At 46.7% G+C, this 25,472-nt stretch overlaps 1 protein-coding gene across 3 annotated transcripts; it reads right to left on the bottom strand.

Annotated features, from left to right (window-relative positions):
• LOC106612648 (ARF GTPase-activating protein GIT1) lies at positions 1-25,375 on the bottom strand. Of its 3 annotated transcripts, XM_082956192.1 has the most exons (21): positions 24,965-25,375; positions 21,528-21,661; positions 20,509-20,621; positions 19,625-19,730; positions 19,215-19,301; positions 18,642-18,772; positions 18,247-18,341; positions 17,784-17,826; positions 16,583-16,609; positions 15,335-15,383; positions 14,732-14,804; positions 13,793-13,890; positions 12,679-12,790; positions 11,989-12,116; positions 8,976-9,128; positions 6,292-6,597; positions 4,052-4,132; positions 3,674-3,750; positions 3,249-3,425; positions 3,053-3,116; positions 1-2,805 (listed from the first exon to the last, which is right to left on the bottom strand). In XM_082956192.1, exons 1-21 carry the CDS (start codon positions 25,014-25,016, stop codon positions 2,590-2,592), a joined length of 2,322 nt encoding a protein of 773 aa, XP_082812318.1. In that variant the 5' UTR covers positions 25,017-25,375; the 3' UTR covers positions 1-2,589. The 3 variants fall into 3 exon arrangements, with proteins under 3 accessions (XP_082812318.1, XP_082812320.1, XP_082812319.1); XM_082956194.1 differs by lacking the exon at positions 6,292-6,597; XM_082956193.1 differs by lacking the exon at positions 16,583-16,609.
• Between the last annotated feature and the right edge of the window lie 97 nt (positions 25,376-25,472).

Below are 25,472 nucleotides of genomic sequence, written 5' to 3'. Positions count from 1 at the left end.
TTCACTTGTTTGTTTTTTTATTTTTATTAGAAATGTACAGCTTATGAGTTTCCATTACTATTGACCTTTTTTCAATGTTATACTTTTTACAGTTTTTACTACTGTTAAAATATATTCTCCCATCGCTGATCTCCCAGGTTTGTGATACACAGAAAACCGTACTGGGCACAGAGCAGTGCCACTGTCTGAACAACATGATGACGAGAGTGTGTGTGTGTGTGTGTGTGTGTGTGTGTGTGTGTTTGGGATGCATATGTGAACATGTGCACAACATGGAGGCAGACTGACATGTCCCAACATTCCCACTAAAAAGGGACCCTGTACTAAGTGTTCACTAAGAAGAGGGAAGGCATAGCATTGTGCAATAGCCCTTTCCCCTCAGACTTGAGATGAGTTTAGTGCTAACCAGTGGCAGACTTCAGACCCTATTCACTTCCCCCTCAGGCCTGGAACCCACCACGGCAAGCATAAATAGATCAGATCTCCCAAACACAATACCAACATATAGCTTAATAAAAAAATAGCATGAAAATATGTTTATATATAGGCCTCTATTCTACAACAGGTTGTCTGAGAGGTAACAGAGGACATTGTAATGGGGAAAAAAGTATTTGATACTGTCCCAGTGTGTGAGATGGAGATAGATAATCAACTCAGGGAACCCAAACAGCTACAACATCACTAAGTATTAAGCCAGACTAGCAGGAGATGTGCAAAGGCAATCATGATTGGAACGTTACATTTGACAATCTTTTGGACATGATTTGACGGGGAACAGATAAAAGATCTTATCCCCTACAGGTTCATTAAATGTAATGAGCACGAGAGCAGTCAGGCGGATAGTGAAACGACGGGACGCCGTGGCTAAGAGAACATGAGTCAAGCTGACATGGAAGCGCTTTCAGGTGTCTAGGATCACACAAGCCGTGTGTGTGTGTGTGTGTGTGTGTGTGTGTGTGTGTGTGTATGGGGGGGGGGGGGGGGTCCATGTAGTCTCCCTGTTTCAGTCCGTTTTCAACCGTTTAGTTCCTAATTAACATGACCCAGATCCATCCGACAGACGATCACTAAAGTCCTTGAAGCCAAGAAATCAAACTAAATACGTGGAGTGCGTGTCACTAAGCTAAGTGTGACCGTTCATTTGTTTAGCACAGTATAAAAACAGGGCAGCTTCCCCAGTGCCCCCACAACCTACAGCAGGTGCAGTTTGTCATTTTGACAAAACATTTGTTCCCTATCTAGCTAGTCTGCCTCGAGTTGGCATATGTTGAAGAGCGAGCTTTGTATGGATCCCACTGTAGTGCGATTGAGATGATAAGCTTTGCCTAGCGACTGAAGCAGCCAATGGCTGCATAATATATAATACTGTCATGCCGCTTCCAGGGATTTTTCTACTGATCGCATATTATACCCCTTCCCTACCCCTTTGGCATCTGTTCAACCCCTTGGCTACTGACATATTAGAACATGACGGGTAGAGAACAAATCATCTATAGGAAGTAAAAAGTGAAATGTCACCTGGGAGGAATTGGACTGCTCCAGGACCATTTCACAAGTTAAGAGTTTGTGTGTGCGCACGTGTCAAGACCCAGTCAGACAGAAGGAGAGCGAGTATTGTCACAGCGCTTCCTGGTCCCTAAACGGGAACCATCATACATGAGACGACGTCAAAGTAAACATACATGATAATGTAACTCATGACAGTAAAAATACAAATCAATTGGCATAATAATAAATCACAATAATTCCAGTGTAAGTGTTTTTTTTTTTTTTCTTAAGTCAGTAATTCTTGTCCCAGAGGTACAGGCCAATGGATTGGCAAAAAAATAAAATCCCCTAGTCGTTTGTCCACGATGCCAAGACATGCTGTAGTGTACCGGGGGTCTGAGAGAGTAGCAAGGGCCCTCCTTAGCAGAGCCTGGGACTATAGTGGAGGCGGTGTCTGAGAGAGGGGTAGAGTAGGGTGGATCTCTTCCAAGGCCTGGCCCCCTTGTAGGCCACACTGACTGGCCCCAGCCCCAGCCTGCCTCGGTCTCATCAGAGTTTGAGGCGCTGCACAGAGAGGGGTGTTGAAGTAAAAGGATCCCCCCCTCTCCAAAGGAACGATAGACTGAGATCATAGTGAGATGAGAGCTGAGCCGCTGTGGAGCAGTGCCCATCTCCAGCATGCAATTACTCTCTCAATGGTCCACATTCCTCCTCCTCCTTAGAGTCCCCTCCCCCATAGAACTGCACTCAGTCCACTCAGGTATAGTATCAAGGGCTGCAGTGGATTCTCAGCTTTGTTCTATTGTCATATAATATTACCACCTGGTCTTCCCCCACTCTTCATTCCCTACCTTCGACTCCTCATTTTCTATTTATTCATCCTCAGAGATCTTCTTTTCGGTCTGCAGCCAATATAGCTTCTCCCCTTGGCTGGCATTTCCCTCTCCCTCGAGATGCCAACCTTCCAAGTGTCGTTCATCACTCGACTAGGAAGCTTGGAAATCGAGGCAACCTCCATCCCTCTCCTGCTCCCTCTCCCCTCCCTCCGTCAGTCTTGCAGCTCCCCTCGCCACTCCCCTGTCCGTCCCCTCTCTACCCCCGTCACTGTTTCTTCTCGCGGGTGGTGATGGTGACCAGTTGCTTGGCGGCCTTGGCGATGTCATAGGCGCACTGGATGACCTGCTGGGTGAGCAGCTGGTAGTCGACGGCGGGCGCTGACGGGTCCGGGGGTGCCGCCTTGCGACACTCCACCTGGAGGCGGGAGGCGCTGGACGCCAGGAGGCGCAGGGAGCAGTGCACGGCGTCTAGGGCGGGCCGCTGAGGGGAGACGGAGGGAACAGTTAGACACAGAGGAGACAACACTTACTGCTTACAGCTAGAATCTGTATTTGGTCACGAAAATGTGCAGTATATATTCTGCTGTTCTATCAGGCATCCAAAAATATAATGTTTGTTGTTTGAAGCAACCTCTTTGGTAATAATAATAACTGTTGGTGGCAGTTTCACACAATACGGAATCTCTAAGGAAATTCTAGAAAGAGGGAGAGCTAGAGCAAAACCTTACCTTGGGAAAGAGAGAGGCCATTTCAGTGACAGCAGAGTGGATCTTCTCAGAGCATGGAACGAAACTAGGGAACATAAGACATCCTCTTGTTACAACCATAGATAAAACGTAAGCCAAATTCTTGTTACCCCCGTAGACACAACGTAAGCCTCAGTCCGACTGTGTCATGGAGTGAGTCTCGTAGTCGGGGCCCTACCTGTCGTGTTTGAACTCCTGTGCGGCCCTCAGAAGCTCCTGGATGTTTTTGGTCACCTGCTCCGTCTTGAGGATGACGTCTTCGGTGCAGGGCAGGGTAGGATCCGGCTCACCCCCCTCACCCCCACCCCACTCCTCCGACTCCCCCCGGCCCTCCTCTTCACTGCTGCGCCCCCTACTGTAGGACGCACACAATCAGTACACTAACATTAGCCTGCAATTCCCACATTGAGCAGAGAGTTAAGCATCTCTGAAGTAATCACCCACAGTAAATATGTCCTTGACAAATACAAACAGTCAGCCAGATGTATAGGTAGACCCTAGAGCCTGGCCTGTCTGCCCCTGCTACATGTTGGTGGAGACCCCAGAATGACTCGTTCACTGCCCAGCCACCTGCTCCAGATATCCCCCCCCCCCCAGCCTTACCTTAGCGACAACTCGTACATCTGAGTGTTGTCATAGTCACTATCAGTGCCACTGCCGTGCTTCTCTCCTTTAGGGACCTGTGGACAAACAGAACACCTTAAGGCTGACATCAGTGAGAGTATGGCAAGGCCTTTATTAACCAATCAAAAGCAAGTCATTCACACAAACATTTACACTAAGCCGCAATATATAATCCTCAGCAATGCATCAGCTCATATTGGTCTATAAAACAGTGTCAGTCAGTATCAGCTTTCATAAGACGCCCCTGAAGGTTTCAGCCGTCACGGTCTGGGGTTGGTCGCGAAGTAATCTAATAACCCTGGAAGTCACAGATGAGCTGACCAACTGTAAGGGAGGGCAACAGCCAGCCAGTCTTACCATGTATCTCCCCATCTCCATGGAGCTAGAGAGGTGCTGTCCTCCATATGGTGTCGGACCTCCAGGACCCCCCTTCCTCACCTGGAGGATAGACAGAACGGGACAGGAACTCAGAGAACGAAAGGAGGAAGCGCAGAAGGAACACTGCCTGACAGAATTTTTACGTTTTAGTAGGAAGATTCCAAATCAGACACTGGGATGCGCTATACATGCTTGAGCAGAGTCAGCTCAGCTTTGTGCAGGGAGATAGTAGCCTATATGTCGAGGTCAAATTAGATTATTTTTGTCAAATAACTGACTGAAACTCAACAGCCAAAGTGCCGAGCAACTTTCCCCAGGACAGGTTTATACTGAAAATGTGTACACCCCAAGATGACTGGAATTCAAAAGGAAATGTGTGAGTCTTGAGCTAGGTCCTGCCAAGTAGTTAGTGAATCACTGTCCCGGAACAACTCACACACAGGAGTACATCATTAACATTACCAGACACACAAACATACTGTCTGACATACACAGGAGAAGACAGAGGAGCCAGTTAACTCTCATTAGCTTGCCTGACATCACGTCTCCTCTCTAGTCACATTCACAACAGATGTATTCATAAAGCATCTGAGTAGAAGTGCTGATCTAGGATCAGCTTAGGCTTTTAAAATTAGAATAAATAGGGGGGGGGGCCTGATCTTAGATCAGCACTCCCCCGAAACACTTTATGCAGGCCCAGACAGTCAGCACGATTATAGACACATCTTTAGATACAGCTGGCTGACATAAGGGGCTATGCTGTATGGCCAGTAGGCCACTCTTAGACTCATGGTTCCCTAGCGGAGAGCTAACTAGATGAAGACTGAACATCTGTATGCTGGCATATGCTTTATGATACACAAATAATGTCCATAAAATGAAGTCATCGGCATCGGTGCTTTTCAACAGAGCACTGGGTTTTTACCACTGTGTGGTCCAATATCTATGATGGGGTCCAAACTGTACAACTTTAAAAAGGGGCAATCTGGGATTGGTACATAGATTTTTTTTTGTACTTTTATATTAAATGATACAGTATAGCCATATCATTTTTTTAAAATTACTTATAAATACGGTATGAGCAACAATGCAAGACATATACAGAAAAAAAACACATTGTAAACACAACTTAACACAATATCCTAGCATATAGAACTCTAAATTCTATACAAAATAAAAATGTTTTTCTAACTACACAATAAGAAATTGTGCATTTGCTAATTGCTACGCTGTAATGCCCTACAAAATACAAACTAAAAAGAAACACGGATAAATGCACAGATAAACCAAACTGAATTGGGATTTTGCCTCACCCGCATGGATAATGGAATGTAAAGGTTGAAGGCAACAATGAGCACAACAAAAGACACACAGGATAGATAGATGGAAGTGCCCAGAATACGAGCAACAGATAGACAGAGACAGGAGTCAGGACAGATAGAGAGACAGACTGACTTTACCTCCTGGCTTCCCATTCAAGTTCCACACCAGTCGAAGTGTCTGGAAGCAGGGGTGAGTGTGTGTGTGTGTAAGTAGTGCATTAGCTTAGAGCGCGTCGGACCACAGATCACCGGCCGTCATTTTCTGTTAATTTCCACATGTTGAATTGCCACTGTTTGTCAACACACCCAACAGTTGATCCACACTCGTGTAAGTCAGCCTGCCCTAGTGACCGAGTGGGTCAGTGACTGACAGGATCCATTGAGAAGAGCGTATGGCTATTGGCTAACGGTGCAGGACAAACCACTAACTCTCCTCGTGTTTGAGCTACTCACACTAGAGATAGGGAATGGGAAAGCTATGATAGACACTCCCCTAAGGTTTGGACATCTTCACTCAATGGTGGGAAAGATACCTGCCATCTTAGCTTAAAAAAGAATTCCATTATACACTCAAAAGAAACCTCAATCTGAGAGATAAACTCATGTAAAGTGAGTGGAGGCGAAGAGTGATTTGCCACAGTGTCGAAGGCTCTGTATTTGTGTGTATTTGGGGCAGGTGCGGGCGTGCAGCATCTGGCACAGAAAGCTTTGCGCCAGCGGTAGAGGCTGGGGGTCAAAGGTTAGGGGTTAAAGTAGAGGCGCGCTCCACTGGTGAGCGGTGTGTGCATGCCAGACAGCAGTAGAGAAGGTAGGCAGCAGTAGCGACAGAGAGGGCAGGTGGTGTATATCACCATGACCACGGCAACCTGGGGGCCGTAGCGCGTTGCTCACACTTACACTGGGGTGCAGAGGCTGCAGGCGGCCCGTCAGGGAGTCCAGGCCCGGGGAGTGGGAGTGGGGCTTGGGGGTGGCGGGCCCCGGCTCGTACATAGAGAAAGCCTGTCTGTCCCTCCGGTGGGCGGGCGACGAGGACATGGCTAGGCTGGAGTGGTCCCCTCCCCTACCTCCCCCTCCGCCGCTTCTCACCCCCCCTTGCCAATGTGCCGGGCTGCCTCCTCCCCCGCCTCCCAAACCGCCAGCTCCCCCTCCTCCGATGACCTGGCCCCCCCGCAACGCACTGTTCTCCGTCTGCATCCGCGAGATCTACGGGGAAAGGTGGGGACGGGGGAGGAGGGTCACCTTAATGTGTCAAAGGTCACATGGACAAGTATCCACATACACAGGTACTGTACAGGGAGCTTCATTTAGCTAACCACATACTAGATATGGATGAAGGTAAGATTATAAATGGGGATCAAGGGAGTCTATAGGCCATCTATAGTCTATACTGATGGGTGGATATAAGGGGTTAAACTGGCTAGTCTGTGGATGGGTATAACTACATATTGGGTTACAGTGCCTTCGAAATGTATTCAGACTCCTTCTCTTTTTCCACATTATTAAGTTACAGCCTTATTCTAAAATGGATCAAATTAAATTAAAATCCCTCAATCTACATACAATACCGCATAATGACAAAGCGAAAACAGGTTTTTAGAATTTTCGCAAATAAAAAACAGAAATACCTTATTTACATAAGTATTCAGACCCTTTGCTATGAGTCTTGAAATTGAGCTCGGGTGCATCCTGTTTCCATTGATCATCCTTGAGATGTTTCTACAATTTGATTGGAGTCCACCTGTGGTAAATTCAATTGATTGGACATGACTTGGAAAGGCACACACCTGTCTATATAAGGTCCCACAGTTGACAGTGCATGTCAAAGCAAAAACCAAGCAATGAGGTCGAAGGTATTGTCCGTAGACAGGATTGTGTCGAGGCACAGATCTGGGGAAGGGTACCAAAAAATACCTGCAGCATTGAAGGTCCCCAAGAACACAGTGGCCTCCATCATTCTTAAATGGAAGACGTTTGGAACCACCAAGACTCTTCCTAGAGCTGGCTGCCCAGCCAAACTGAGCAATTGGGGGAGAAGGGCCTTGGTCAGGGAGGTGACCAAGAACCCGATGGTCACTCTGACAGAGCTCCAGAGTTCCTCTGTGGAGATGGGAGAACCTTCCAGAAGGACAACCATCTCTGCAGCACTCCACCAATCAGGCCTTTCTGGTAGAGTGGCCAGACCGAAGCCACTCCTCAGTAAAAGGCACATGACAACCCGCTTGGAGTTTTCCAAAAAGGAACCTCGAGGGATAGATGATCAGAGCAAAGTACAGAGAGATCCTTGATGAAAACCTGCTCCAGAGTGCTCAGGACCTCAGACTGGGGCGAAGGTTCACCTTCCAACAGGACAACGACCCTAAGCACACAGCCAAGACAATGCAGGAGTGGCTTCAGGACAAGTCTCTGAATGTCCGGACTTGAACCCGATCAAATATATCTGGAGAGTCCTACAAATAGCTGTGTGGCGACGCTCCCCATCCAACCTGACAGAGCTTGAGAAGATGGGAGAAACTCCCCAAATACAGGTGTGCAAAGCTTGTAGAGTCATACCCAAGAGGAATCAAGGCTGTAATCACTGCCCAAGGTGCTTCAACAAAGTAATGAGTAAAGGGTCTGAATACTTAGGTAAATGTGATACGTTTTTATTTAAATATACATTTGCAAAGAAATCTAAAAACCTGTCTTTGCTTTGTTATTATGGGGTATTGTGTGTAGATTAAGGGGAGAAAACAATGTAATCCATATTAGAATAAGGCTGTAACGTAACATGATGTGGAAAAAGTCAAGGTGTCTGAATACTTTCCGAATGCACTGTATCTTAACCAATACACATACATATTGGCGGTATTGGGGGTTGATCTTTAGTATCTTGGAAAATAATGGGACTACACATGCATGGTTTATTGAGGGGTACGGGGGGGGGGGGGGGGCTGCTCTCACTGACACGGTGTTTTACCTGTATGTACCTGTCAACCTATCAACACTGGAAGAGAACTGCTGTGCATTTCCCAAGTGTGTGTGCAGGGGCTGACGTATGTGTGTCTAGGGGCTGGTATTTCTCCTGGCGTTAGACATGAGTGATGGGACAGACATGGGACAATAGCTCAGGCATTCATGAGAACAAAACAACAATACCACCATGGAGAGACAGGACAGGAACAAAGTGACTAAATATGGCGTAACAGATGGGAACGAAACCTGATATTTTGACAAACTGCAGTGCTTACACTAAAACTAACAGATACTGTTCTGAGCTGCACAATTTGCTTACTACAGTATAAGGACAGCTCTGGGAACAGACTAGATCAACACTGATAGTGATAACACACTAACATAATGAGGTAGAGAGGATACATCTTCCATTAACTAAAAATATAATTGAAAAAGCAGCTCTTGGTGTATTATAACACATCAACTGGTAGACATATTGAAATTCCGCCCATCTTTCTGTCGTGCATCCTGCCCTCCACCCTCCCTAACTCTCTCCCTCTCCACTCTATCCATTCCTCCCGTCCATACCTCCATCCTCTCCCTGCCATCATCCCTCCCTCACATTTTTTTAAAATCCTCCCTCTCCTTACCTCTTTCTGCAGCCGGCGCAGCTCTTCACTCAGGTTGTTGTTGACCTTCATCAGCTGCTGGACTTTAGCCTCGGAGGAGGCCAGGGCCTTCTTAACCTCCAGGTACTCCTGCAGAGTGATGGGCCCGTCTGACAGGTCCGACGAGTCCATGCTCTGAGGAGACACACACACACACAGAATATAGAAATAAAACAATCTAAAATACACACACAAGCATTTGGGAGTCATTTATGTGGGATATTGTCTGAGCAATAAGCGGCACTCGATTTCGTCATCAGTCTTAGCAGTAAATGGAGAAGTTAAAGCACAGCTTAAAATAACACTCTTTTCACATTCAACACTGAAACCATATTTGAGAAATCTCTTCTTAACTGGAAATGACTTTGATCAGCATTCACCATTCACAGCTCAGCCATATCTGAGAAGCACAGAGCTTCTGTCTGTATGACACCAGAACAGTGCTTCTTCACACAGTGGACATGAAATTCTCATTTTACAGCAGCTTTTCCACCACGTCCTGTGGCTGTGGGAGCGTGCTTTAACAGGGTTTCCACCCCCTCTCCCCCACCCCCTCCTCTCACTCACCCTCTCACCCACCCCCTCCTACTCACCCTCTCACCCACCCCATCTCCCCTCCTCTCACGCACTCCCCCACCCCATCTCCCCTCCTCTCACTCACTCCCCCACCCCCCTCCTCTCACCCACCCCGTCTCCCCTCCTCTCACCCACCCCGTCTCCCCTCCTCTCACCTCTCACCCACCCCATCTCCCCTCCTCTCACTCACTCCCCCACCCCCCTCCTCTCACCCACCCCGTCTCCCCTCCTCTCACCCACCCCGTCTCCCCTCCTCTCACCTCTCACCCACCCCCTCCTCTCACACTCCCTCTCCTCCCCTGCTTGTAGAACAATGCTCCTCTGATTGAAGACCCAGAATAGCTGTGATGTCACTGTGGAAGTATGTGGCAGCAGCAGCACTGCCACTCCCGCAGGGCATGCTGGGACAGGCTGGGAGGAAGATACAGCTGGCTGCTGGGGATAACACTGCAATCACTAGAAGAAGCTAAGAAGAACTATGTGCTGATTTACGATCAGTTTTGCGTTTTAGATCATAATGAATATGATTACATGGACAGGGGGGACCTGATCCTAGATCAGCACTCCTATTTTGAGACTCTTGACACGTATGGACCCTTAACTCAAAGCAGGGCTGGGAGCATAGGACCACTTCCTGGTCACTTTGCTCCACCTCCATTTCTCTCAGTACACATTTTATCCATCTATTTACTGGGTTTAAGGGGAATACTTTGGCTGTTCTCTGGTACTCTAATATTGGCCTGTAGAGAAAAACATAACGGTTTGCAATGGAAAAAGAAAACAAGAGCTTCTTATTAGGCGAGTTCCAAATAGTACCTCCCCCTTTCACTATGTTTCAGGCTGCTTGGTGCCAAGTGAACACTGTGTATTCATTAGTGCAAACCGGTGCAAAATGTTTCCCATTGGACAAATTCAGGTAGGTCCCTCCTCATTTGGACCTATTCGCTTCCGTTTGATGCTTAATTTCTTATGGATGGTGGCAGTATTGAGTCGCCTGGATGACTGACGTGCCCAGAGTAAACTGCCTCCTACTCACTCCCAGAAACTAAGATATGCATAGTATTAGTAGATTTGGATAGAAAACACTGAAGTTTCAAAAACTGTTTGAATGATGACTGAGTATAACAGAACTCATATGGCAGGCAAAAACCTGAGAAAAAAATCAAACCAGGAAGTGATTTGTAGTTCTATCTAATCCCTGTTCAAACTAGTGTCTGTGGGGTCATTTTGCACTTCCTAAGGCTTCCGTTGGCTGTCAACAGCCTTTAGAAACTTGTTTCATGCGTCTCCTGTTACTGGGCAGAGAATAGGAGCTCAGTCTATCAGTGGACTGCCTGGGACCAGTGAGTTGTTTACTGCGCGGGCACGTTTGGCGCACCTCTCATTCTTTTTCTTCTGTAATGAATACGCTATTGTCCGGTTGGAATATTATCAACGTTTTATGTTAAAAAGACCCTAAGGATTGATTGTAAACATCATTTGACATGTTTCTACGAACGGTAATAGAACTATGACTTTTTGTCTCTTATTTTACGCTCACGCGTTATGCCTTTGGATAGTGGTCTGTACGCACGAACAAAACGTGGACATAAATATGGAGTATTTCGAACAAAAATAACATTTCTTGTGGAAGTAGGAGTGCTGGTAGTACATTCCGTCCAAGATCAGCAAAGGTAAGGGAATATTTATAATACTAATTCTGAGTTTAGTTGACTCCAGAACTTGGCTGGCATCTGTATAGCTTGCTTTGATGGTTGAGCTCTGTACTCAGAATATTGACAAATGTGCTTTCGCCGAAAAGCTATTTTAAAATCTGACACAGCGGTTGCTTTAAGGAGTAGTATATCTATAATTCTTTCAATAACTGTTGTAAATTTTATCAACGTTTATGATGAGTATTTTTGTAAATTGATGTGCTCATTCACCGGGGGTTTTGGTGGGAATACATTTTCTGAACATCACGCGCCAATGTAAAATGGGGTTTATGGATATAAATATGAACTTTATCGAACAAAACATACATGTATTTTGTAACATTGAGTCCTGGGAGTGTCATCTGATGAAGATCAAAGGTTAGTAATTAATTTTAGCCGACTTTCTGGTTTTTGTGATGCCTCTGCTTGCTTGGAAAATGGCTGTGTGGTTTTTCTTGTTTAGGTGCTGTCCTAACATAATCTAATGTTTTGCTTTCGCCGTAAAGCCTTTTTGAAATCGGACACTGTGGTTAGATTAAGGAGAATCTTATCTTTAAAATGGTGTATAATACTTGTATGTTTGAGAAATTTTAATTATGAGATTTTTGTTGTTTTGAATTTGCCGCCGTGCACTTTCACTGGCTGTTGTCATATCGATCCCGCTAACAGGATTCAAGCCATAAGAAGTTAATGAACACAACCCTTCTGTGCCCTTCTCTCCTCACCTTGGCCCGGTTGTTGCGCTGTGTGTTGTTGTTGTTCTGAGTGGTCAGCTCGCTGTCCGTGTCCTCGTCCGACGCTACGCTGTCGTAGTCATGCTGGTCGTCGTCGGCCCCCAGGTCCAGACTAGAATCTACAGGGATGGATCAGAGCAACAACATAGGCCCTGGCTCAATCTCAATTCATCTTTCCTCAATTCCTCGCGTACTCTCCTCGCTTCCTTCTGAAAATGCATTGGAGAAGAAAGTCCGAGGGGAGGGAACTTGGACCGTTTCCTTGAATATGGTTGAGAAGGAGGTGAGGAATTGCAGAAAGACGTTTTGAGATTAAGCCACAGAAAAATCTGGAAATACTACAGCTCAACTTAACTAGTGACAACTTAACCATAACACAACCAGGCAACCCCAACATTTAAAATACATCTCAGTAACTTTTCCTTTTCACTCATACATCGCAATGGAAGGATTGACTGAAGTGTGCCAAAACAGCTTAAAGTCCAGAGCATACTTAATTCATAAAAGACCTTGTTTGAACTGGCTCAGTCCCTGCCTTCTCCTCTCCTCTCCCCTCTGCTCCCCTCCCCTTCACACCTCTCCCTCTCTCCACACCTCTCCCTCTCTCCACACCTCTCCCTCTCTCCACACCTCTCCCTCTCTCCACACCTCTCCCTCTCTCCACACCTCTCCCTCTCTCACCGGTAGGGCTGCTCAGGCCTTTCCCCTGTTGCCTCCTCTTGGCGTCACTCAGGATGTCGATGATTAGCGTTGCGAACTCACGAGCGTTGAAACGGGCCAACTTCTGTCTACCCTGAAAGAGAAAAATAGGCAGGGGACACACGCATTCATTCTTGAGTACGGTACTCAAAAACCCTCCGACGCATAGACGTAGGTTTACAGGAGAAAGATGAATTCAGACATTTTTGGTGTATTATTAAAGAAAACACAAATTGAAGCCACAGTCTCTGGTATTGCAGTCCTGTGGTCACTGGTCATGTGGTGTGGAAAATCATAGTCATAGGGGCTACAGTTGATCATAGTAACACACACACACACTAAACATTGCACCTAGCAATTCACATTTGTGTTTGCATAAGGGGACAAAAATGCAGGCTTTGTATCCATGTGGTTTCAATTCTAAACACGATCCGACCGTGAGCACACTGTCGTGTGTGTGTGTGTGTGTGTGTGTGTGTGTGTGTGTGTGTGTGTGTGTGTACTACTGACCAGTCAGATGGCTCCAACCCTATTCAATCCAATCCTAGCTGGGGATCTCACTGTGGTGAGGGTGCTGATGTGTTAAGGCCTATGTTTACACTAACGAGCTAGCCAACTGTGGGAGGACCCACAATCACACACAACCCCTTTCGTTTCCCCTCACCCTCCCCCACAGCTGGAAAATCTCTCTCTCGCTGTCTCTATATCCCACTGGCCAGTGCAGAAGCTCAGACATCCCGGTGCAGCCACAAAACTATTAATAGAATGTGATCTTTCATCCCTCTCTCTCCATTCCAGCCCAGACTTTATCTTTCCTCGTCTGCCCTTCTGTTCTCTTTTGTTCCCGTTTTAAAATCTGTCGTGCTCTCTGAGGATTTCTCCGTAGTCTCTTCTACTGCCTGCCTGTGTCACTGTGACTAGCATCGTCTTCAGCCTGCTGTCATCACTAAGCCTACGCAGCGGTTGGAGAAGGATACATACTAAGATATTCAAGCATTTGCTGGCAGTCGTCAAACGTTGTTTTCGCGTGTGTGTGTGTGTGTGTGTGTGTGTGTGTGTGTGTGTGTGTGTGTGTGATAGTAGTGGTGGTGGTTACCTGGTTGCGTGTGGCTGAGTATTCGGGGTTGACAGGCAGGAAGGGCACCGCGCTGCGCTCCGTCACCAGAGTACTGTGGTTCTGAGTCGTCAGCCACACTGGGGAAAGGGGGAGGAAGGACAGAAAGAAAGAGAGATATTATACACTGATGTGTGAGTGAGAGAGAAACAAGGTCATTTCAGCTGGAAGTTGGAACATGCACAGCAACACACCCTGCCTGCCGCCCACACACACACACAGTGCACAGCTCCACTGGAACAGACCACAGAACAGTTACAGTCTTACACACTTTCTCTCCTCCGAGAATGTCCTGCTATACCTAGAGCTGTGTGTGTGTGTGTGTGTATGCATGTGTGTGTGCTTGAGCGTGTCCGGCTCTTGGTCTCTACCCCATCCTGCTTACCTGCGGAGAGTCTCTGTCAGACAACGCAGTCTGCGACTGCTCCTGCTTCCGAGAGAGAGCGAGGGAGGAGAGTGAAAGAGAGAGAGACTCCAGAATTCCTGAGGCACTTTCCTCACCAACTCGCTCTCTCCTTCTCACTTGCTCCTTCCCTCTAAATTGCCTCTCTCATCTTAGACCTCACCCAGTGCCCTTTTACAGACTTTGTTTATGCGTTTTTTTTATGTTTCCTTTCTAAACAGTGACTCCTTCTCCAGGGGAACAGCCTACACTAGGGCCATGTCCCACATAACACCCTATTCCCTTTATAGTGCACTACTTTTTTTTTACCAGGGCTTGGTGAAACGTAGTGCACTATATAGGGAACAGGATGCCATTTGGGACGCAGACCCCAGAGTGGCCCAAACAGATTGCATGACTCAAAAAGGCAAAGACAGAAAGAGGAGCAGGATGGGGAGATCTAGAGAGAGGTGGAGGAGAGGGAGAAGCAGGGGATGGGTTACACAGGAGAGGAGAAGAAGAGGAGGGGGGTGTCTCACCTGCATCGTTCTCCCTGCGGTCCACTTCGTCATACACATCCATGGCCAGCTCCTCAAACAACCGATTGTTCAGCTGTCACACACAGGACATTTATGGGACGCAGACAGTGTACACAAGATCAATGACAAACATAAGCAATGCACGGCAAAACAGCAAATACCAGCGAGGGAAAAATATATATAAACACACACGGTTAAAATAATAGGACAACCATGTACAGCAATGCTGTCAAAACAAACAGTAGCACTACACTAAATGGCTCTGTCCTTTTACTGCCCGGGCCAAAGGAGAATTGATTATACCATACACAGGAAATGGGGAAAGTCATTGTCCTCTGTCATAGACAATTAGAGTCACTGATACAGACATGGCTCACTGCTTCAGTTTATTATCAGATTAGCTCGTTTTCTGGGTCGTGTGCATTAGGCACCAAATGGAAGAAAAACAGGGAGGGATACCTCGTTTTTGTTTTCCTTTGAAAAAGGTTTCAAAATGTTTTCCCTTGTGTGTCCTAATGAACACAAGCCAGGAAGTCTACCAGATGGATAGAGCCTTAACTCGAACCCATGACCCCTACCCTTTGACCACCCAGCACTACTCACCGCTTGGAGCTTCTTCTTAGCTGCCTTGGCCAGTTCTGAGAGGTCCAGGCTACGCAGAGACACAGACAGACAAAATGCCACAATGAAACAACCACAAACACCAACAGAGAGAGGGGGTGAGGAGAGAAAGAGAGGACATAAAGGTAAGGGAGGTGGAGGACATGGAACTGGGGGTTTTCTCAGGGTGGTGGGTGGGAGGGGTGAGACAGGAGGGGTGTTAGGTCATGGAGCGAGGGCCATGGCAGATAATCAGGTGAAATATACAGGTAACTGCCAAAATAATGGAAACACTTAGGGATACAAAGTGTGATTCCTGAGTTAATGAAGCAAATAACATCCCATCATGCTTAGGGTCATGTATAAAAATGCTGGGCAGGCCATTATATTGGATACCATGGCAATGTGCTCGTAGGATGACAATGCCCCCATCCACAGGGCACGAGTGGTCACTGAATGGTTTGATGAGCATGAAAACGATGTAAACCATATTCCATGGCCGTCTGTCACCATATCTCAACCCATTTGAACACTTATGGGAGATTCTGAAGCGGCGCCTCAGACAGTGTATTCCACCCTTCCATCAACAAAACACCAACGTTTTGGGAATTTCTTGGGGCAGAATAGTGTCGCATCCCTCCAATAGAGTTCCAGACACTTGTAGAATCTATGCCAGGGGTAGACAACCCTGTCCCAGGAGATCCACAGTTACTGCTGGAGTTTGTTCCAACTAGGCACCACACCTAACCAACTAAGCTGATTGGTCAGTTCAGTGATTGCCAAAATTGAACACACCTGGTCTTCCAGGTCAGTTAAATGAAAAACAGAACCAGGGTTGCCTACCCCTGATCCATGCCAAGGTGCATTGAAGCTGTTCTGGCTTGTGGTGGCACAACGCCATATGAAGACACTTTATGGTGGCGTTTCCTTTCATTTTGGCAGTTACCTGCAGCTCCTTCCATTTCAGTTTGGCAGCATTCAAAACTACAGGCCTAAGTACTTGTATGATCTACAATGAGTACTGGTGGTCTAGATACGGTAACCAACCTGATATTTAAAAGCAAAGGGGCTCTCGTCAATGTTTATTGAATCAAGACATCAAAGTAATACTACTATATAAAAAAAGGCAGACAAAATCTTACAGGAATCCCTCCCTCCCCTAACAACAGCGAGATGATGAGCGCACGGGATAAAAGACGAAAAAGAAGGGGGGGATGTTGAGTGAGTGAGTAAGAGAAAAGAGAGAGATACCTCTGTGTCGGGCACTTAGGGCGAGCTCTGCCTCCACAAGCGCAGCAAAGATGGAGAGAACAGAAAACGAGTGAGCGAGACAAGAAAGAGACAGGTAGAAAGTAAAAGAGAGAGGGGGGGATACACTCCATATCAACACAGTCTCTCAGAGTAGGAGTGCTGATGTAGGATCAGGTCCCCCTCTGTCTATATAACCATATGAATTATTATCTAAGGTAAAACTGACCCTAGATCAGCTACTCAGGCGCTTTGTGAATACCACCCACTAGTTCTCCACAGAGTATAGTACAGAGTACAGTACAGTAATAGCAGTGTTGTAGAAGTCTGTTGTTGCTCAGCAGACAGACATGCAGTCTGCATCAGTGTAACAGGGGCCCTCCTCTCCTATCGAGCAGTACAGACTGACTAACGACAGGGCACAACCTACTGGTCAAAACACTGCAATACACCTAGCCACTTCACTTGTGCCAGAATATTACATGGTATTCATAACATTTCATTGTAGATTCCAGAAAATCTAAGGCATTGCCAGAATATCATGTCAAAGACAAAAATGCTCAATAGAGAATCTCATTTGAAAATACGTTATAGTCCAGGATTAGCCTTAATCTGTGCCTGAAAAAACACCCCTATGTATACTTACATTTACATTTACATTTTTGTCATTTAGCAGACGCTCTTATCCAGAGCGACTTACAGTAGTGAATGCATACATTTCATACAATTTCATAATTTTTTTTGCTGGCCCCCCGTGGGAATCGAACCCACAACCCTGGTGTTGCAAACACCACGCTCTACCAACTGAGCTACAGGGAAGGCTGTATACTTAAGCAATAAGGCCAGAGGGGGTGTGGCATATGGCCAATATACCACGGCTAAGGGCTGGTCTTATGCACGACGCAACGCAGAGTGCCTGAATACAGCCCTTAGCCGTGGTATATTGGCCATATACCACAAACCCCCGAAGTGCCTTACTGCTACTATAAACTGGTTACCAACATAATTACAGCATTAAAAATACATATTTTGTCATACCCGTGGTATACGGTCTGATATACCACAGCTGTCAGCCGATCAGCATTCAGGGCTCAAACCACCCAGTTTATAATAAATATCAACCACCATGCAGATTTATAAATATAGTCCCCACACCCTCCCACCCATTCTATGTTGACCCTGAACACGACCCTTCGACACTTACCTGTCAGCCATCTGAGGAATGATATAATGCCCATTCTTGTGATCTACAGGATAGAGTACAATGGAGTGAAATCATTGTATAGTGTAAAACAGTCATTGGGTGAAAAATCACCCTACTAGTTAAGCCTAACAGTGGGTCCATACTTGGAGCGATAATCAGCAAACTATCAACCACCAGCCAGTCATGTTCAATGGAAGGAGACACAAAGAGACACACAGCGACTTAGCGGTCGGCGAGGAGAGAACTAGTGACCAGAATTGAAAATGTCCCAATATTATGCAAATTTAGGGAGAGGGCAGCTCTTGTTAGCAAGCTCTGACATTAGCGAACAACAAAACTGCTGTCATGCTAGCTGTTTGAAGGATACACCCACCAAGCGAGATCTCAACGACTTGATTGCTGATTATCGCTTCAACTCGGAGCCCTCTGTAAGGTCCTTGGCAGGTGTAAAAAGGTCACCTACCAGGGCGTCGGCCACACAGGTAGAAAGCCAGCCTGTCTGTGAGCTCGTACTGACACTCAACCAGCCGCTCTGCCAGCTCCACCTGGCCCGCTTGCCTGCCACACACACACACACACACACACACAGACAGTACAACGATCAGATCCTATAACTGTATGACACAGCTTACTGACACAATACAGCAGAAAAAAATAACAAATAAACTGACTACCTTATGACAGAGTCATGTGTATGAATACCATGTTTAAAAAGAGTGAGCCGGGGGTGTATTCACAAAGTAACAAAAGCAAACAGGATAAAACGGGAAGGGACTACCTGAACTTGTCTGATAAGAGACCTTTAGAACATGTTTTGGAACAGTGTACACTAATGAATAGACCCCTGGTGTAGCCTACCTGGCGTAGTCCATGGGTGTGCGTCCGTTGATGTCCAGGGCTCCGGGGTCGGCTCCGTACACGACCAGCAGCTCTGCCTGCAGAACCTGGCCTGCCTTGGCTGCCACGTGGAGTGGAGTGGTGCCCTTCTCCTGAGAGGACAACCGCAAACGCACACCATAACTTCGAATTAGGGAGCATGGCCACAGCATAGACCGATTGGACCGATGCTCTATAGTGAAGTTGTGAGTGTGGTGAGAAAGTGGGTAATTTGCAGTAACGGGGTGGCAGGGTGAGTGGTGAGAAAGTGGGTAATTTGCAGTAACAGGGGGTGGCAGGGTGAGTGGTGAGAAAGTGGGTAATTTGCAGTAACAGGGGGTGGCAGGGTGAGTGGTGAGAAAGTGGGTAATTTGCAGTAACAGGGGGTGGCAGGGTGAGTGGTGAGAAAGTGGGTAATTTGCAGTAACAGGGGGTGGGAGGGTGGGGGTGAGAAAGTGGGTATTTTGCAGTAACAGGGGGTGGGAGGGTGGGGGTGAGAAAGTGGGTAATTTGCAGTAACAGGGGGTGGGAGGGTAGGGGTGGTATGGGTCTCACCGGGTGGAAGAAGTTGGCCTGTGCTCCCAGAGACAGCAGCCGTAGACATGTCTCCAGACTCCCCGTCCTCACACTGGAGTGCAGTTGCTGAGACAGAAAGAGAGAGAGAGAAAGAGACCCTGTGAATCCCCTCATTAGTGGTGTTTAATAGGTCCACACAGCGGCTTCCATTAGTTATTCCTGTGGTGTCATTAAGGTGCTTCCTTCCTGCCTACAGGGGAGAGAAGAAGAAAGGCAGGCTCTGTGTGTGTGTGTGTGTGTGTGTGTGTGTGTGTGTGTGTGTGTGTGTGTGTGTGTGTGTAGCCTCAGTGGGAGGCAGCCCGGCCCACCAGCCATGGCCCTGAGTGGACGAGCCCAGCCTTTGAAGGAGGTCAACCTCTTACCCCTGACCTGAGGGGGCGGGGCCTCACCTTACTGAGATCCTTGGTGGTAACACCGTCGTCATCGCGGCACGGCAGCTTGTGGACGAAGGATAGCATCTGGTACTTGGAGCGGATGAACTCGGACTTGGTGGGACTGTGTAAGACATAAGGTAAGACATCAGCTGTATGTATTTTTTTTACCCTTTTTCATGGTATCCAATTGGTAGTTACAGTCTTGTCCCATCGCTGCAACTCCCATACGGACTTGGGAGAGGCGAAGGTCACGAGCCGTGCGTCCTCCGAAACACAACCCAACCGCACTGCTTCTTGACACAATGCCTGCTTAACCCTTGAAGCCAGCTGCACCAACGTGTCTGAGGAAACGCCGTACACCTGGCGACCGCCACAGGAGTCGCTAGAGCGCGATGGGACAAGGTCATCCCTGCCGGCCAAACCCTCCCTAACCCGGACGACGCTGGGCCTATTGTGCGCCGCCCCATGGGTCTCCCGGTCGCGGCCGGCTGCGACAGAGCCTGGACTCGAACCCAGAATCTCTAGTGGCCCAGCTAGCACTGCGATGCAGTGCCTTAGACCACTGCGCTACTCGGGAGGCCCTCATCAGCTGTATGTATGAATCATTGCAGCAGGAGATGCCGAGGGGCAAATCCTCTCTGATCTCATAATAGTCTGATACTAGTTAATGACCCAAGGCTGAGCTGCATCTAACACATAAGCTTATTAGCCTGATCGGACTATAACAATTGACCGAGTGAAAAGAATCTCTTGAGATCTTGGTGGGGGAGAGTGAGTTCCACAAACAGAGACTAAACGTAAGCGGGGAATGTTCCCACCCAGGTCATCATTGTAAATGAGAATTGGTTCTCATCTGACGTATCGTGAAATATATGTTGTGAAATAAAAAATAAACTTACTGAACTTTGTCCTGTGGGTTGGGTTTCCTGCGGCCGCTCTGCACCTGTGCTGGGTCAAGCAGGGAGTGCTCCCAAATCGAGTTAGCCCCATTACTGGCCAGAGTCTGCACCATCTAAAACACACACACTAATGAGACACACGACAACACAACCCTAACATGAAATTATCTAATGTTGGGGTTGAACGTCCTCGTAGAGCAAATCAAAGCCTCTTCCAGTGCCTGAGGCTGGTCTAGTGGGTAAAGCCACCGCCTGCAGCACCTATACACCACCAAGCGTGGGTGCGAATCCTGACCCCAGAGCCACTCTCTGCATCTTCCTCCCCACTAATTTCCTTCCTGTCTGAATAAAGTACAAATAGAAGAAAAAAACCCCAGTTCCTAACAAAAGTCTTCTCAAATCTTTTCTGTCCAGCAGCCAGGTAACATTTACTTTATATTAGCGATGGAGGAAAAAAAACTATTGATAGTTAAATATTGCAACTTTATTTTAAATGTATTTAATCGTTTTTCTAGGTAGCGTTAGCTAGCGCTAGTCGGCTGTGCGTGCGCCAAAACGCCTGTATTTTTCATCCTATAGCTTGATCTCAATCATCTTTTCAAATAGTGAGCCAACATGTTTTCAGCACTTTTATTTCCATGCTCACTCGTCTCTCTGCAGCAGACATATAGTGAGCAATATGTTTGGGACATCAATTCGCAATAAAAATCGTATTATCGAATCGCAATAAAAATATAGAAATCGGGAAAATCGCAATACATATCATATTGGCACCTAAATATTGTAATATCGTATTGTGAGGTCCCTGGCCCTAATTTATATATAGTTTATAAACTGTTCTTTATCAGTATGGATTTACATGTTATAAATCTGTAATAAACAGGTAAAGGCCTAATACAGTGGTTGAATTGGGTTACTTGTCATTTAGCTGCTTGCCAAATACTGAGCTACTTGTACACCCATCAGTAATGATCCCCAGTGCCCACTCCAGCCCCCTATCTTGTCCCTCCCCCAGGTACCTGCAGCAGTGCAGGGGGCCAGCCGCTGTGCCGCAGGTGCTTGACGATGGAGATGTGGCGTCCCAGGCTACGGTGCACCGAGCAGCACTCGTCACAGATCAGTACGCCCCTGTTGATGCTGGTCCAGCCTGGATCTGAAAACAGAGAAAGAGAGAAAGAGAAAGTGAGAGAGAGGTGGGGGTCAGGAGTGTACAACTTAGGCTATTTAGCAAAGACCCACCTCTGACAACTGTCTACTAGGCCCAGGTCATCTCAGGTTCATCGTTAGGCCTATAGCTTTGTTTTACCGTTTCTTACCGGTAATAAAGTTAGGCCTAATATTTGACATTATTGTTTACTGCACACATTTAAAATAATCAAATAGCCTAATGTGAGGGTGATGAATAGGCTGACAGTTTGCCTGACATGTGGAGTTCACAATGAGGAGTTCTCGAGACCATAAAAACCAACAAAACACGTATTATTAGCATCATACTGTATAGCCTAAATACAAGTCTGACCTTAAAAATTCTGGTACCACCCAATTGTGCCTTTAGGTGGTAATGAGATCATCATACTAGACAGGTCCAGAGTTCAGTGGGCACAGAGAGAAACATGGGCCACACAGTCTAGTCATTAAGTCTGGCTGGGGCAAGGTTAGCCTACACCCTCAGGATCCTGCTACAATTAGGCTAAGCTAACTGTGTACGACATGCAAACGGCCTATTTTATCCGAGGAACTAGATGGAGCATTTTTTCTCAATTGGTAGGCCTAAGAGCTTAACAGATTGGGCTGGGGAGGAGTGAATACGTGCAGAGAGAGAGAGATCTGTTCTTGAGGGACAATTTTGAAAAAAATAGCTATTGGCAATACTCAACAAAGCATGCCTACTGTTTTCCAATATTATAATCTATGAAAAGCAGCTATTCATTAGCCAACAGCATACCACCCTGCATCCCACTGCTGGCTTGCTTCTAAAGCTAAGCAGGGTTGGTCCTGGTTGGTCCCTGGATGAGAGACCAGATGCTGCTGGAAGGGGTGTTGGAAGGTCAGTAGGAGGCCCCCTTTCGTCTGGTCTAAAAAAATATCCCAATGCCCCAGGGCAGTGATTGGGGAAATTTCCCTGTGTAGGATGCTGTCATTCGGATGGGACATTAAACAGGTGTCCTGACTCTCTGTGGTCACTAAAGATCCCATGGCACTTATCATAAGAGTAGGGGTGTTAACCCTGGTGTCCTGGCTAAATTCCCAATCTGGCCCTCATACCATCATGGCCACCTAATCATCCCCAGCTTACAATTGGCTCATTCATCCCCTGTAACTATTCCCCAGGTCGTTACTGTAAATTAGAATGTGTTCTCAGTCAACTTACCATGTAAAATAAGGGTTAAATAAATAAATAAAGCAGAGCGCTAAATCAAATGTTAAGAGTGGGGAGCAGGACTCTTCATTGGTATAGATTCCAATCGTTGACACTAAAAGTTAAATCTCATCATAATTCATGCGTCACAGAACAACCTGGCCTTCCCTGTGGCTCAGTTGGTAGAGCATGGTGTGTGCAACGCCAGGGTTGTGGGTTCGTTTCCCACGGGGGGCCAGTACAAAAAAATAAAAAAATATAAAGAAAATGCATGAAATGAAATGTATGCATTCACTACTGTAAGTCGCTCTGGATAAGAGCGTCTGCTAAATGATTAAATGTAAATGTAAACAACCCCATTGCTCTTCCTCTCCATGTCCACACTTACTTCCACTTAGTGTGTGCAGCACCTAATGTGATTTCATGCACAGACACTGACCTAGGCTACACAGACACAGCGCATATGGGGCCACTCTAGTCTCTGTCAACACTACTGAAGACTATAGCCCTCTCTTCAGTCTAGCATTCTACCACATGCTGTGCTGCCCATCACAACAACCCCATAAAATGAACCATATTATGATAGAAAAACAAATAGGCCTTACGAGTATACTGGCAATAACAACATTTAATAGCCTATAGTGGCTATATGACTTCTTCCAAAATATGGAGGTTGTTTATGAGTCCAGTAGCTATTCCAGTGTGGAGGGTTGCAAGGAGTCACACATTAGTGGCTTGGATCAGCAGCTTGATAGAGCTGCCACTTCCCAGAAGGAGACAGGCTGCCGAGGCAGCAGAAAGCTGACGGTAGACTATAAGTAAGAAAAAGAAACGGCACAGTGCACACACAGAGTAGGTATACAAGCAAGCCAGGCTAACGCAGGTAACTGCAGAGGAGTGATGGTCAGGAGTGTCATAAATCAGCTGGGATAGCAGAAACACATTCCTGAAGGGAGAGCAGCAGTGAAGGAGAGAGCAGCTGCCCTACACCACACTCCAACCAACCCCCATCCCAAACTCTCCTCCCCCCCAAAACATTTGGCCAGTTGGGGTTAAATGTGTAAGGCCAAGGCTATGCCGGCAGAGAGGGCCAGGATGCCAAGGTTGGCATCACATCAGAGTTGTGGGTGCACAATAATGTTGTAGAAAAACACAGTTGGAGAATGTATTCATGATTTTATGAGCAACTACAAAAAAAAATGCCATGAAGGATGAAGCTAAAAAAAATTATGTTTTATGCCTACAGATGGAGCAGTCTAGACAGGTCAGGGGTCCAGATTACAGGCACTCACTCAATCACTATTCACAACCTATACTATCAACGCCCCTACTCTGCCCCGCACTGCTTGCTAACATTGGCTAGTTGCAGGCAGCTAGCTAGCCAACTAGCTTCAACTACTATTTTATGATCATTTAACTAGCTAGCTCGCTAACTAACTCAGTAACAACGTTCAACTAATCTTCTTGACTCTAAACGTTAGCACACTAGCTAGCTATCTGACGTTACACAAATTACAACGTGAAATTGGTCACATTTATAGAAGTACTCTGGAGGAAAACATGCCAAACTAGCTAGCCTGTCGTCTTCAAATGTAACTAACTACCTAGCCAGCTAGCTAGTTAGCCCGTGTGGCTACAGAGCCAACTTTACAGACAAACAGATGTGATAGCAAGCTATTCAAGTTAGACCAGACAAGACAGACACCCTTTCTCATTTGTTAGCAAACTAGGTACGTAGTTAGCTACCAGATAGATGTGGCGGTTAACACGAGAAATAAAAGCAAACGTTATACGTTGCTTGGCTAGCTGCGCTGGCTAGTCAAGTAGGCGAAACAAATCTGACACTCAAATTCATCTACAGAATATGATTCTTATCAAATAAACCAAAGTAACTTTCTAGTCACTTCATTTATTCACATGCACTAAAAATGCAAATTTCACTCTGTTTAAAGGCCTGACTAACTAACTGCCTGTGAACCTGCGCCGTTTTATTGTACTACTGACAGCAGTCACAGGCCTCCGCCGTCCCACCGAAATGTCGCCAGCTAGCACATATCAAAGACTAAAAACAACACATTGTTTCAGTTTTCATCGTACCTGGTGCACTGCAGTCGGCGCATACTTCGGTTCTGTGGACCTTTCTTGACATGTTTAGGGTTCCACTACAGCAGTGGTTGTATATCCAAATTATATCTAATGGATGTTCGCCCTTCCGAAGACCGCCTTCTGCTGTTTCTATATGCTGCCCTGAATCCCCGGAAACCGGCGTTGTGGTCTTTGGCTCTCCCGGCCCGAAGCTTTCCCTTTTCTTCCTAACCGGTTTCAGTCCTAAACTCCGGATTCAGTGAGTCGCAGGCCTCGTCAGTGGGATGATGATCACTGGCTAGCTCATATCTAGAGGGATTTAAGACACTAGCGCACACTGCATTGCCAATGTCGAGACCTAGGTTAACTGCGCTCCGTCCTACATGTCACTCGACTCGCTCTCCCACTACTTGCTCTGCTCGCCACTCTCTCTCATCAATGCCAATGGGAATAGAGATAGTTCTAAAATCATATCGTATTCGTCAAAGCTTGGAATCTCATCAATACCCACTCATGTAGG

The sequence above is a fragment of the Salmo salar genome, chromosome 09, assembly GCF_965601325.2.
Source record: "Salmo salar chromosome 09, fSalSal1, whole genome shotgun sequence".
Classification (NCBI taxonomy): Eukaryota; Metazoa; Chordata; class Actinopteri; order Salmoniformes; family Salmonidae; genus Salmo; species Salmo salar.
The sequence above is the reverse complement of the archived record's forward strand: the minus strand, read 5'-3'. Positions and strand labels throughout refer to the sequence as shown.